The following is a 15208-nucleotide window of genomic DNA, read 5'->3' on the forward strand; positions in this document are numbered from 1 at the left end:
ATCATAAACAAATACATTTTGTGTATGTAAACAGGTGGTCATTTTAGTTTCATCCCTGATTCTTCAAGTTAGACTCATAAAATAAATGTCATTATGATTAAAATTGTGAATAATAATTATTCCCTTAATATTTCTAAAGCTCAGCGATCTGCACAAGAACTTCCTCAGATTGAGAAGTACAGCATCAACAGCTGCTCAGTAAATGGAGGCCATGAAATGGTGGTGACAGGATCCAATTTTCTTCCAGAATCCAAAATTATATTTTTTGAAAAAGGACAAGGTAAATACTGTCTTGCTTGGATTTTTTTCAAACCAAGCTCAATATCCGAGCTTGATTTTAAGAAATAAGGATGTTTTTAGAGTAGTAATTGCAAAGTTCATTTGGCCACTGATCTGTGTGCTGGTTGACAGTTATTAATGGAGGAGTCCTTCTGATTCAGGAAGACAGAGGGTAACAAAACTTGGAATGTGTGTATTTGAAAGATGCTGTTAACAGATCATGCCATGTATTTGCTCCTTCTTATAAAAAAATGAAAAAGTGAAAATGGGATCTAATTGAAATGTAGTATTTGGCATTGGTGCCATGTTACATCTGATTTAATCAATGCATAGGAACTGACTCCTTAGCTAATGAAGTAAATGCTAGCTAGAAAACAATAAAACATAAAATCTGAACAGTTTAAATCACCATTTTGGTGACTTAAGTGTCTGATTTGAACTTTCAGAAAAACAGTAGCAAAAGAAATTATTAAAAACAAAAATTTACGAACCGAGTCCAATTCTTCTACATCTTATTATTTCTGTATATGAATAAATTAGAATGGTGGTGTTTTTATTAGCAAATACAAAATGTAATGTAATCATGTGTTCTGCCACACAAGCTGAACACCTTTGGAAGAGGCAGAGCTGCTGCTGTAACAGCACCCAGTGGCAGAGGGATCCGGGTGCAGGTGCAGGGTGTGGGTGATGCCAGGTCAGGGCACAGGGAGCCTGCCCAGGTGATTGCCCCTCTGGCACGGGCACCGTGCCAGCCGCGGGGTCTGTGGGTTCAGGGCGGGGAGCCCCCGGGCACCGTGACCCCGGGCAGGGCAGGGAGCGCTGGCCTGGGTTATCTCAGCTGCTGACTCAGCCTCCAAGACATCAGCAGTTTGTTGGAGTAAGCACAAGTGGCAGCAGCAGCAGTTTAAGCACCCTTCAGGAAGGCTTCAGAACACGAGGGGAGAGCCCTTCTGTACCCTGCCAGTGCTCAGAGCTGAGCTGCAGCTGAGCTGCCCGTGCAGCACCTGCACACTGGGCTGCAGTGCACAGTCCTGCACAGCAGCAACTGCCCTGGCTGTACTGCTGGAACTCCTAAAGCATCTCTCTACTCTGTTTACAATGTGTGTCTGTCAGTTTAACAGTCTCTTTGTGACTGAAAAGAAATCCTGTTTTATATTAAGTATTTAAATACTTTTAAGATGAATTATTAAAGTGTTAAGAAAATGCTTTTTGTTTGAATTATTTGTAATTTTTTCTCAACAGATGGACGACCTCAGTGGGAGGTAGAAGGAAAAATAATTAGGGAAAAATGTCAAGGGGTGAGAAACAATTTTTCTTACTTTAGAAAGCTTATTTTTTTTAAATGTGTAAATTGATATTTTCATTGTTTTTCTGAAATTTAGACTTCATTTATTAAAATAAGTAGATCGCTGACTAATTCAGACAGACAAGTGGAGACTTCTAAATTGTCTTAAGACTATAAAGTAGCCATTAAGAGGATGCTTTGAAGGAACTGGAAATAGCATGCTTGTTGTGAAAGCAATGAAAAAAGAACTTGAAAATTAAAAAGCGGAAACTTAAGATAATTTTGCTAACGTGACAAATTACTTCCAGTGCATTAAAATTTTTTTAAAAGCCTAATGATCCAAAATGCAGCTTTTTAACTGCTAGAAGGATTTCTTGTGCTCTGGCAGATAAGCAAAGCATCCTTTATATGATATGTCTTATTTAATTAAAGCATTATCTTCAGAGCACTTGTGTTTAAAAGAAAATAAAATTCTCCAAATAAAAGTTTGCCTATACTACTGTTTTACTATGTAATGTGCATGAAGTTTGCCAATTTAAAAAACTTAGGGTGCTTTAGTTTTACCATAAGTGTTTCAGTTTTTCTGTAATTAACAGTTTCATTTGCTTTTAATGTGTAAAACTTATTTATTTCAACTTTCCTATAGGCAAACATCATACTTGAAGTTCCTCCATACCATAACAAAGCCATCACAGCTGCAGTTCAGGTGCAGTTTTATCTCTGCAATGGCAAGAGGAAAAAAAGCCAATCTCAACGTTTTACTTACACACCAGGTATCAAATGAAAAATACAAAAGTGGCATTTTATTTTGTTTTTTAAAGTGGATAAACATACTCCAGACTGTCTCATTCCTTTGATAGGAACATAGGATTAGCTTTGAACTGTTTGTAAAACAGTTACTGAAGCTTGTCTAATTAAAAGGCTGAAATACAGAGTAATAAGCTCCAGCACTCTGACTACAGCTAGTTATTTCTTCATTGCACTTTCTACACAATAATTTTTGCATTCTACTTTTCTTTGAGAATGATGATGAAGGTGCTCTTGAAATAACCATCGTGATGACACAATGGATAGTGAGATCATAGAAGAACAAATTTGTGCATTTTTTTCTACTCTCAAATGTCAAAAAAAACCCCATAGATTTAGATACAAGGAAGGTCAAATTAGTGTTTCCCCCACTCTGGATACCTTGCAGTTTACTGAGACAGATCAGCTTGTAACTTAGCCAGAAGTAAAACCAGGACATATTAACTGCAGATACAGTAAACAGCCTATTCCTTCCCACTTGGTGTGAGGAAGAGCTTGCAGCAGATATGCAGTGCCTGCTCCTGCCCTGCCCCTTGCTTTATTTCAGCTCTGTGCCCATTTGGAGCAGTCAGAATTCCCAAGGTGCCAGTGATGGTGGGGACCCTTGGGTGCTGCTTGGAGCACTTGAAGTCAGATATCTGAATGAGTCTTTAAAGATACAGATATTAATATAAACTTCTTAAAACTTCTCTAAATGCTGACAAAGCCAACTTCCATTAGTTAACACAATTTAAAATAAGCTGTGCTCACTTGTTGTGCTCTAAAATTACCTACTTTTTAAATTTAGGCAGTGTTACCGAGGTGTCTGGTATGCCAAGTACACATTAACTGTGTTATCAGATTTCTGTGGTATTTGTCAACTGTTTTTCAAGAATATCAGCTCCTAAGATAGTTACACATCTATATTTTTGTTTGAAATATCTCTATTTAAATTATTTAAATGGTAGAACGAAATAATGACAGTTACTACTTATGAAGCAAGCTGAATTGTAACTGCAGCTGTTATCACACAAGCACTTATAACACTCTATATGTATTACAGTTCATTTGACTGTAATATTTAGTTAACTGTATTTTATAAAGTAGTAAATGAGCATTTAAGTGTTACTATTTTTCTACTAGTACTTAAGATCAGTATCTTGTTGTGAGCCTACCAGTAGTTTAAAAAAAATAAACCTGTAACTGAAAGTGTGTCAGTTTGTAGCTCTTGTAAGAACAGTTGCTGCCATCACTGAAATTGGGGAATGAGCTTAAAGAGCTACTGTAAATAAAACATAGTGCACTACTCAAGCTAGGGTGTGTGTTGCCAAAGCTCAGCTGCCCTTGTGATCAGAGGCTAAGGAAGGCCTGAAGCCTGCTAAAAATTGCCTTCACCATTTCCTAGTGCATGATACTGAGCTCACATCTGCCCATTTTCGGTGGAGCCCAGCAGCAGCTCCCCCCCTCTGGTGACAAGAACGTCCTTTAGATGAACTGGACTTTCTCTGGCTGGGTTGCAAATGTCTTTATAATCATCCATTGCATAGGAAGATAGGGTGGAAGGGGAGATGCTTGCCCTTGAATACCTGCTGGGAGAGTTGTTCTGGCTTTGCAGGGTTGATGTAGCAGGTATAGAAACAAAGAAGGTGAAAGCAGAGCAGAAGGGAAGCAATGACACTAACAGTGTTATTGTGGTTGTTAAACAGCAGTCAGTGTGTATTTGTCACAGGGTACAGATGGGCTGGAATTGTAAAACTGTTTTACTTTTTCCAGTTATAATGAAGCAAGAGCACAGAGACGAGGTGGATTTGTCTGCTGTTCCATCCTTGGCCCTGCCGCACGCGGGCGGCGTCCAGGGCCTGCACTCCATGCGAGCCCAGCTGCCTTCCCCAGAGCAAGGGCACCCCCATGACAATCTGCTGTCCACGTCACCCAGGAGCCTCGTGTGTCCCATGCAGCCACCCTACACGGCCATGGTGACCTCGGCAGTGCCACACCTGCCACATATGCAGGGCAGAAACCTCAGTCCAAGTGAAGAGTGTCACGTTTTGCCTCCTGCCGTGGTTCAGTCTTTTCAGGTAACGTCAGCACCTCCTGTGAGGCCTTCTTACCAGCCTATGCAGCCTAGTGATGTGTACAATGGACAGCCTGGGCTTCCCATGAACTCTGCCTCCGGCCCAGGATTTGATGCGATTTCGTTTCCGCAGGACACGGCTGTACCTCATTTGATAAATCTCAGCTGCCAAGCTCTACCACCGGTGCAGTTCCATTCTTCAAACCCAGGTTCTGTGTCAGCATCAAATCCAGCAGGGCACCCCCTGGCAAACGCAGCTCATTCGGGACAGTCACCTGCTCAGCTGCCGTCCATGGGATTCCACTGCCCGGGCGCGGGGCAGGGCTCCATCCCCTCCGCCATGAGCCGCTCCCTCGGCCAGGCCTCTCCGCAGCTGCAGCAGGTCCCGTTCCACTCTCCGAACCCAGCGGCCGCTTCTTCCCCGTCCCCGACAGCTTCCCACCCGCTGGGCCACTCGCCGCTGTCCGGCCCCTCTTCCCCCCAGCTCCAGCCTCTGCCTTACCAATCTCCGAGCTCAGGACCCGCCCCGTCGCCGCCGCCCGGGAGCCGCTCGGGGCAGCACTCGCCGCAGGCCGCCAGCCCCGCGCTGGGAGCCCTGGGCACGGTGTCACCCCTGGGGCCCCACCCCGGCTGTGACTCAGCTCCCTTTGCACCCGAGGGGGCAGCTGTGCACATCAAACCAGAGCCTGAAGACCGGGAATTGAATTTTCAAACCATAGGACTACAAGACATCACACTAGATGATGGTAAGTGGATATAATATTGCAATACTGGGGTTATAATGGGCATTAAACTACCAAGTGGGTGTGGGAGGGTTTTTTTGTTTAGAACACACTGCTCTTCACAGAAGGAAAGTTATATCATCAGTCATGGAGTCATATTTTTGTGTCCAAAGCAACAACTCATCTAAAACTAATTCTGTTGGCTGTTAATTTGTAGTTTATACAATTTGAGCATTTTAGTCTGATTTGCTCACAGATTTTGGTTTTGCCATAAAACAAGGCTTGAGGATCAACTCTTACACATTGACACCTTGTAGTCAAGAAAGTCATTTGAAGTCTTTTCTGATTGTGTCACTGATATGTTTCAGTAAGACTCATAATACGATATCTAAGTTGCATAGATGGAGTTTGGAGTCTTGTTTCTTGGAGCTGTCCCAGTTTTGAAGGGCAGGCTGGTGTTTTGATAATCTATCACATGCATTTTGGCACCGTCTTGGTCTCCTCACAGACATTCTGTAGATACTGTCATCATTCAGCACCTCTGCTCACAGTGGCTGTTTGCTTTCTCCACTCTGACTACCTTTTTGAGAAGTTCACTTGTTTAACATAAACAGAACAAGGACATTATAATGCTAAAGGCCAGACTATAAAGGACTGTATTGTAAATATTTGGACAATTTTAAAAATTTAGTTATTAATTGAATAGTTATTTTCCAACAAAGTGAAAAAAGAAAAATATCAGATCCTAAACATCAGACTATTCGAGGTGTAGATGCAAAGCAACTTAAAGAATATGTCATGCTAATAAAGTCTGGAAGAACAGAAGGCCTGGCCTTAAAAGTTGTGTAAAATGTGTTTAGTTTTGATGAAGGGAATCATGCCAGTGTCTCTTCTCTAAAGTAGTCATAAATGTTGTGGTTTAGGGTTTTTTTAATCATCCCTGGTAATTACTTAATTGCATCAGCAGTAGAATAAAGACTTAAGTGTAGGCCATCTGTTAAGTATCTGTGTCAGTCCCAACTCCCTGCATAAATTGAGCTTTGCTATTGTTACCTCCAGACAGTAGTAATAAAATTTAGTAAGAAATGCCTTTAAAGACATGGCATAGTAGGAAGAAAACGAGAGAAGCCAGTCTAGTTGAGCTTTCAGTTCAATAGCCACCTTAATTAAACAAAGCTCTCTTTTTAGAAACACTGTTTATCAATCAACTTAAGTTTATTTAGAAAGGAAGGAAGAGACTGATTCTGTCAAGGACTTGCTGAGGGGAGAAAAGCAAGGCTTTATGAAACAGCATGCAGCAAAAAAATAGCATTTTGTACTTCTGTATAGAGGAACAAGAGGGAAATCTAATGTGTCAAGAAGTATCAGGTTAGAACCTACCTTTTTCTCATCCTTCTTCTCTCCACACCCACAAAAAAAGTAGAAACAAATCAAATATAACTGAATACTGTAGTTAGACTGTTCACAAAGTAAGCAGAAGCGTTTACCACTTATGAACATCTTGGCAGTTTGTTTATTATTGTTCAGAAATTAAAATGGATGCACAGTAAAAAAGTTTTTTTCTCTATGTCATAAGTATTTGTTGCTTTTTGATACTATTTCCTTTGCTTAGCACTGAAAGTACTGCCTTGTTCTGTGCTGACAAAGCCATGGGATGACAGGAGAAGATGTTGGAGCCCCACTGGAAGCGTGGCCACTTGCTGATGGTTCAGAGTACAATGAACATGGGAGTCAAATGGCCACAGCTTAATTAACTTCTTTTTTTAAATGATTGTTGTAGAAAATTAAAGTTCTGATAACTGCTGATTAAACAGACTTCATGTATGGAAAAGTGAGCATGGATTTAAGTGCTGAACTTGCCCTTGGCAGCAGCCCTGGTTTGTGAGCAGTTCCTTTCCCTTCCACGGTGCTGCCGTGCGAGGATTTCCTGGGGTTGGGTTTGGGGCTTGTTTGCATTTCCAGTCTGCAAATACAAATCAGATGTTGAGCATGAAACCTGCTGTTCCCAGAGTCTGGAAGGGCACAGGGACAAGAAGCAAAGCTGCTCAGTTCTCTCAATGTGAGTGAATACTTCCTCTGCTTAATCAGCTTTAAGGGAAAAAAAACCCCATGTTTAGACAAGAACACTTTTTTCAATAATTTATCTGACATATTACTCTGGTTTAAAAAACAATTCTAAAATTTCTTTTTCTTGTATAATTGAATTTTAGTTTCTGTACAAATAGTGCCAAGCACAAATAGCAAATAGGCTATTCTACAATAATGTTATAACAATTAAAGAAAAAAATCCAAACATAATTACATACATAAAATGAGTGTTGATACAATATGTTCTCCCAACTAATACATCAAACCTGAAAGCTCTACTTAGTTGGAAAATAGGTTTTTGAAGGTTACCAATTAAGGCAAATAAACCTCTCAAAACACTAAGGCAAAGGCAGTTGAAAATTCTTTAAATCATGTCTGGCTTACCGGCCTTAAATCTTTAAATCAGTATTCTTAAAATAAACAAAAAACTCTGAGAGCATAAATGATCTTCTTTCTTTTAAGTAATGTATACTGTTTCAAAATTAAAATAGTATCTATTTCTTTGCCAAGAAAATAAAATATTTCAAGAAATATTTTACAAAATTTCAGTGTAGTATGGAAGTGCTACCCCATGATAAAATAAATCACAGAATTACTGTGTATCTTGACAGAATTGGATTTAAAATTCTTAAAATCCCAATTAAAAAACCCACAAAACTGAGAAATCCCCACCCCACCTCCAGATGTGACTGTGTGCATATTAGTTACATAAATTCATTTAAGTAAGACCCCTAGAAATTACTTTTACTGCCTCTTCAACGCACATTCAGGTGTTTTCTTAAAAACACCCAAACCCCTTCCCAGTCACTGCCTGATACAGAACTACAAAGCTGCTTCATCCATCAGTGCTCAAGTCAAGAGCATCTGGATTAGTCTTGATCCAGCATCTCCTGGAAAGTGTAACACATTTGCAGCTTCCCTGCAAAGTCCAAGGTGTTTGCCAGTGACCAGATGGAGAACCCTTTGAAATGTGGCTGTATTCCTTTGCCCTTTCCCTGCTCTGTTCACTCTGTGGTTGAACACAGGTTACACAATGGAAGGACAGATCCTGCCCATGTTTCTGACAAAGGATTTTCCTTTCCTTCCTTTCCTTCCTGCTTCTTTCCTTTCTCCCCCCCCCATACTGAACTTTGTGTGACTCTTCATTGTCTTGTTTTTCAGGAGGACCTTGTTGATATCCTTAGACTTTTCTAATCTCCACCTTGAATTTGCTTTTATGTTTTGTTTCCCCTCTTCCTATCCTTGCATCCTACAGGGAACACCTAATTCACTTGAAACAAGGGATCAAAATGCATGAAGTCACATAGATACAAAATTCAAATTACATTATAAAAAATATTTGAAACATAATACAATTTCAGAGTAGTATTGTATGCTACTACTTCAAAGGTATTCTGAAAAGTTCTCTTTTCTGCTTAGGTTTTGCAGTTGTCAGGCTGCACAAGCTCAGAAACTTTTGGGCTGGAACTAAGTAAAGCAGCTTCATGCACTTTTATTTGTCCCCTCTACCTTTTCTGTCTCTCAGTGTGTTGGACCTTTTTTCCCTTAGCATCTCTCAGCAAGTCAGCCCTCTGACCAAACCTCAGGTTAAAGTTTCCCTGGACAGACAGTGGAGTTTTAGGGCTGCAAACAGATACAAACAAGGCAGCTGAAGTGACAGGAAACAGGCAGCTGGTCATTTCTGCCCTTTCCCATATCCATCATCCACACTGCTGCACACCCATCTAATAAAGTTTCTTCCCCACTTGAAAGAAAAGCTACTCAAAGTTAGACTTAGTCTGGTTATATGATGAGGTTTAATTAATCTACCCCCTCTGTTTTTAAAAAGTGCTCCTAATGTAGTGGTTTACCTATTCCCACTGTCAGGTTTTAGGTTTAAAACTGTTCCAATACTGTCGATCTCAAATTTCATCTTTTGTGGTTTGCAGTTTAGGAGGGAGTTTACCTTGGATTTCATAGCTTTCTACAGTGATGAGATTTCTAACATGTACACCTGTATTTAACCATTTTTAAGGTATTGTTTGGCTAGATTCAGCAAATCAGGATGACCTTCTACTAATCCTCTTATATTTTGTTACTCATTGCATCTCCATTACATAAAGCTGGAGATTAGAAAATCCAGTATGTGCATTTACTATAAATCATAACCAGAAATCCCCTAAGCACTTTGTGTATATAAAGCAATAAGGCTGCTTTGTCAGACACATTCCATGTAGAACTCTAAGCTGTTAGCATTCATTCATTTTAATAGTTCTGTGATAACTCTCTAGCTTATAAATTCTCTTGCTGAGAAGCTCAGATTATTCTGATCTTGGCTAGGAGACTTGTACATCTTTGCAGGCAGCTTTTTAACTGTAGCTTCAGCTTAATTTCTGGAGAATCAAAGTGGTGAGTAATAAGAAAGTATTGGAGAAGGACTATACTTTGTATTTCTGTCTATATTTAAAACTTACTCATTAACAGATCAGTGTTAATTAAGGCAACATCCTGCCACTGGAGGTCTGCAGAAGCACAGAAAGTACTGAATGCTGGAGTCTGGTGTAGTGTGGAGGAGAGCAGCTCAAACTTCAGATGTACATCTCAAATCCAAGGTGTTTTTATTGTCTCCTGAGTACAGAGTGAAATGTTGCACCTTGCAGTGGGCCCAGCAAGGCCAAGGACTCTGACCTACCCTGTGCCTGGAACTGTCAGAGCAATCCTGCACTAAAAGGCATTCTGAAAACTCTCCCAGTATAGACTGTTCAGTAAAGTTGTGTTCAAACTCCTCCTTTATTAGCATTCTGATTATTAAATCTGTATTGTCGAGCAGCATGAGGCAGCAGTAAAAAGCAATCCTGCAGTGAGATGTTGAGGTGACAAGGCAGAACCTGAAATGTATTGAAAGAGAATGGAAATCTACTTTGAGAAGTGTGTGTTATGAACAGAATGAAGATCCAGACCGAGCAGTAGTCTAAAAGCTGAAGGGTGGAGCAGTGAGCAAAGGTGAAATGTTTTGCATCAGGGGTTGTCAGCAGTTAAAGGGTGCTTTGACCATATCTTCTAAGGGATTCACTCACTGTGTCCATAAAATCTGTCAGTGGGGCATCCCAAGCAGACCAGTTACAGATTTCTAATGTGTAAAAGTGTCAGCTAAATCCTCAGGTGTCTGTGGCCAGCTCTCCCTGGGAGAGCCACAGAACATCTTGTAACTAATGCAAAGTAAACTCAACTGACTCCCCACTTCAAAAAGATTCCCATTGAAGATTTAGAGGAGGTTAGAGACTTCTTCCATCAGTGCAGGTGGCACTTTTGCACCAAGGTGTGGCTGCTGGCAATCACAGCAGCACTGGAAGGAGCTCAGTGCACCTTGTGACCCTGGAAAAAATCCACACAGACCCTTCAGCACCACTTTCCACTGCACAGCCCATGTGTGCTCTAGAGCCAAGGCTTGTGCTGGATTCTGTGTCAGACTCAGCTCTCTTCTTGTGTGAGAGAAGAGGTAAACATGACTGCAGTGAGTTGGTTTCACCAGGATATAGAAATGCAGAGTGTGACAGCATAGCCAAGCCATGAGCAGGGTATTGGTTACTGTAGCAGATGATTGCAGAACTGGTGCTGTGATTCTGCAGGCACATTTCATTTTTCTGTACATAATGTGCACGGGAAAATTATACTCCAACCTTCCATACAGTTAATTGGGAAAAAAAATAGTACCTGAAATTACTGAAAGCAAGCCTGGCTTCTGGCTTGGAATGGTGACCTGCAAGGCAACCCCCCTGTCTGTGGTAGTTTGCCACAGCAGCCCTGGCCTGACAGGTTTGGTCTCAGAGCAGCACAATCAGCTGGCTGCTCCAGCACAGACAACTGAGGGTTAATTAGAGCCTGGCAGCTTCTTCTTTTTTGTTAGGGAAAGTTGACACTCGCTGGTCATGTGGAGTCAAAACCAGGCTAAATATATGCACTAAGCAATGTGACATAGTTGAAGAGGTTGTTCACATAAATTCAGCTGGTAGAGTTCTGTCTGAGGCTGACAGAAGAAGGTGTGTGTCCCAGAAAATGTGTGCTGCACTCTGTCCATAGTTTTCCTTGTGGTTTGCTGATCCTTGTTACCTCGGTCACGAGAGCAGCTCACTCACCTGTCCTCTAAAACACACAGTTTGTACAAACTTCTTCTTGCAAAGCACATTAAAAAACTCCACTCTGCTACTCACTGAAGCAGCACTGTAGACAGTCATGCATTCTAGAGTATTTTGGGAGATTTACTCTTCTAAAACCAGTACATCTTCTAGGTTATGTCCCACAGCCCTACATCCTGCTCCAGTTCAGCAGTAGTAAAGGACACACAGGCCAAACTTTTAATCAGATAGTGCTACAAAAACAGGAAGTCAATTGACTCCTGTAGGAGGAGATCCTGAAAACCAAATGGAATTACTCCAGGAGCTCTTTGGTCTGCCTGTACCTGTAACAGAACTCGAATTTAAAGTTGACTTCCTGCTTTGACCCAAACCGAGTGCTCATAATTGAGGGTTTAAAGCTTTTCTTAAACTTTCTTTACTTAAAGACTGAGTCAGGACAATGAGTTCATTCAGAAAAGTATGAATTTTTGATCAGTTAAACAGATCTACCGGGTGTCATTTTTCTTGATTTTTGCTTCAACTTCTTAGGTTTTATTTTGGCTTTATATTCTTTGGGTACAGAAAGCTTTCTCAAATGTTTAGGTTATTACAAAGTATAAAGGTATTTTTAATGTATATTTTTCTGGTACCTCAAGTTCTGCCTAACGTGTGTGTTAGAACAAAATCTTTATGCTGTATCACAGAGCTGAAAAGGCTGTTGTTTTATGTCCCACGTTTCCCAAACAAGAAGCAGTGTGTGCCCGAGGGCAGTGCATGCTCTGTTCCAGAAGGTGCTGGCTGGACATGATGTGTGTTGTGCATGGCACAATTTGTCAGGGATTGATAAAAGCAAACACTCACCGCTGTCAGCAGCTTTGGTAGTGCACGCAGGAACCTCAGGATCTTGCTAAGTATGAAACTAATTAGAAAAATTGCTCAGAAACATATTTTCCTGCCAGAGTGACATATAATCCTTACTGTATAAGCTGTGCTGTCCTAATGGTGCAGAGGCTGTTGCTTTATAAGCTAATGAACTCCACTGTTCTCTCTGGAGGCTTTTTGGCAGTGTTTGTTGTCTGCTCTTTTGAAAGCTTCACCTTTCTAAAGAGGGTTGTTGGTACAGTTAATTTGTTTCCTCACGAGGCAGTTTCCTGCCCATCTCCCTGGATTCATTAGATCTTTATTTAAATATCACTTTCTTTCTGTTTCTACCGTAATTGATGGGGGAAAATGATCTTTTCTTATCTCCTATTATTGGACAAGAATTTATCCTTAATTTACTCCTTTCCTTCCCAATAGCAGCGGACATTTTCATTGAAACCCAGATAATGCTTTCCACTTCCCATTTAAACATGTGTAACTTTACACTTTGAACAATTAAGCATAAGAAGTCACCCAAAGAGGTAATTTGAGCTGCTTGAATTTCAGAAGGAAGTAAGAGTAGATTCCTTTGTTCTCCCAGGAGTCATCCCTAAGCAGGGCTTAGATACCATGCTGGCAAAACAAGTGTGTGCCTCTATCCAGAAGGCACGAATTAGCCAGGGTCCAGAGTCATTTTCTTAATTGTGTTAAAGCCTAGTTGACTAAATTTGCAACCCTGTCTTGGGCAGGGAAAAAAACAAATCCAACCCTGTTGTAAGCTCTGCCTAGCCACTGATCACAACTGAATAAACACAGACTTGTTGGTTAAAATAATGAACACCCTATTTGACATTGATTTTTCCTCTAGGAAAAGCAGTTCCATGAAATGCAGCTCTGTACTACCTGCAGGGTTTCTCACGTGGCCCAAGTCTGAGGGAGCCACCTGTGCCAAGACAACACTTGGTGTTCTGCCACTGGAGCTGTGGTGGCCCTGCTGCAGAGCCGTGCCTTGGGCAGGGTGTGCAGTGGGACAGCTCCCTGTGCTTGGGGGAGAGGCAAAATGGCACAACAGGTTTTGTTCACTAGGACTCCTTTGCCTACCCTGGAGTTGCTGTCCAGTGCCACAAGTGCTTCTAATTTGACCACAGTAAGTAAAGCAAATTGAAAAACCTGAAGGAGGAATGTTCTAAACACAAATACTAAAATCAGATTTAAGTAGTATAAATTCATGATGAGGCGACTATGCAGACATCCAAAAAAATAATCATTACCTTTATGGCTCTGGCTGCTAAATGAAAGTAAATATACGAGTAAATATACAGGAAAAGTGATGCTGTTTTTAATAGGCACTCTGATAATTATAAATAGTTGCTTATGTCACGTACGCAGTGTTTGTGAATGAAATGGGGTATTTCAATTTAGAGCTATTAAAAGAAAAATGAAAATCACTTCCTGGTTGAGTGAACTGTAACTTCTTGGTTTAGTCCAGTCAGTAGTTATGTCTGTCTTCTTCTCTGACACAGACAGTTTTATCTCTGACCTGGAATACCAGCCATCAGGTTCAACAGAGAAATGGACTCAACATTCAGCACTCATGTCCAACTCCTTTGTGGAAAATCTAGAGGGTGAGTCTGCTTACTGAAATGCTTCAATGTTTGAAATTGGAGCACAAAGGAAAGGGGAAAGTGTTGTAAGAGTTTTAAGAGCTGCAAGTGAAAAGCACTGTGTAAAACTGAAGTATTGCTATAACCAGACACCTGTGTATTCTGAAATAGTTGAAAATTTAGCATTTGTGAGCCAGGTGTACATTCATTCATTAAAAACCTCCACTTAAAGTATACAGAGCTGCCACAGAACTTCCTGTGTGCTGTAGGATCTAGTAAAATAGCAGAAGAGGATATGAAAATCTTAAGCCAAATATGGGCAAGGTAGAAGAGTGGCCAGATCAGTTAACTGAGAAATTTGGAATGTTTCTCTTTTTCAAAAAGGTGAAGCAATGTCAATTTAAATAGCTGGAATACAGTAGCATGCACCTCCAGTCAGAGTATTAGGAATCCAGGTTCATAACTAGATTTAGAGTTGAATGTGCACTATAATTGGGTAAGAATATCTGGATTTATTATTTCAGCTTCTTTATTTCACATATAAGCAAGATAATTAGGCCCTATGAACTCTTCTAAATACTAATGATATTAGAAATTGTTGCATGGTCTGTTGGTCTTGTTTGTGTTTAGACTTTAGTGGTTTTCACTTTATTACAAAGATGCCTAAAATGCCAAAGAACTATACTGTCCTTTTTCTCTCAATACATGCACATATACATTATAAAGACTTATAACATTTTATACTTTCTCCATAGATTTGTAAAGGTTAATAACTGTAAATGTACAGTGGGTTTGGTAACAGTGAAATAACCAAGCTCTTCATAAAACTTTCACACAATTACTGTGTAGACTGATCCTAAGTTTGCTTATGAAACTGAAATAAATCACACTAGTCTTTTACCAGCTTTCAAGAAACTTAATTCTTTGCTTTCCTTACCTATCAAAATGTTATTAGTAAGGTAAGTAGCTCCTGTTTGGAATGGCAAAGCCAGGGAAAGGACTGTACACCAAACTGACATACCTGTGTCTTGAAACAGCAAATCAATTAGTAAAATATGAGTTATAAGTTAGATTATTTCAGTGTTCTGCACTATATCCTGTGCAATTCAGAATCTGGTAGGTTCAGAATAATTGTTGAAGAGCAGGAGTTCTTGAAAAATAGAAATTTAGGCTAATAATAGAATAACCCTCAAATACCAGTATCCCTGAGTGAAAAATAGCACATAGGGTGGTAAACCCCAAATTTAGGCCTATGAAATGTAGACTGACAGGTCCCTTTTATAAAGGGCACACAAACAGAAACCCAGACAGAAACACATTTACACACAAGTGTTAGCATTTGACAAATGCAATTGAGAAACATGGCATTTTTTAAAATGAAAATAATGGGTATTTTGTGTATTTGGCACAATGTA

At 40.3% G+C, this 15208-nt stretch overlaps 1 protein-coding gene across 1 annotated transcript in view; it reads left to right on the forward strand.

Moving 5' to 3' along the window:
• Positions 1 to 15208, forward strand: part of NFATC3 (nuclear factor of activated T cells 3) — a 64682-nt gene that overhangs the window by 38650 nt on the left and 10824 nt on the right. The window contains exons 6-10 of the mRNA XM_066557523.1: positions 140 to 280; positions 1522 to 1577; positions 2211 to 2337; positions 4124 to 5170; positions 13713 to 13814. Of these exons, the coding sequence (XP_066413620.1) occupies positions 140 to 280; positions 1522 to 1577; positions 2211 to 2337; positions 4124 to 5170; positions 13713 to 13814 (1473 nt within the window). The remainder of the gene's footprint in view (positions 1 to 139; positions 281 to 1521; positions 1578 to 2210; positions 2338 to 4123; positions 5171 to 13712; positions 13815 to 15208) is intronic.

The sequence above is a fragment of the Molothrus aeneus genome, chromosome 11 (assembly GCF_037042795.1).
Source record: "Molothrus aeneus isolate 106 chromosome 11, BPBGC_Maene_1.0, whole genome shotgun sequence".
In the NCBI taxonomy this organism is placed as follows: domain Eukaryota; kingdom Metazoa; phylum Chordata; class Aves; order Passeriformes; family Icteridae; genus Molothrus; species Molothrus aeneus.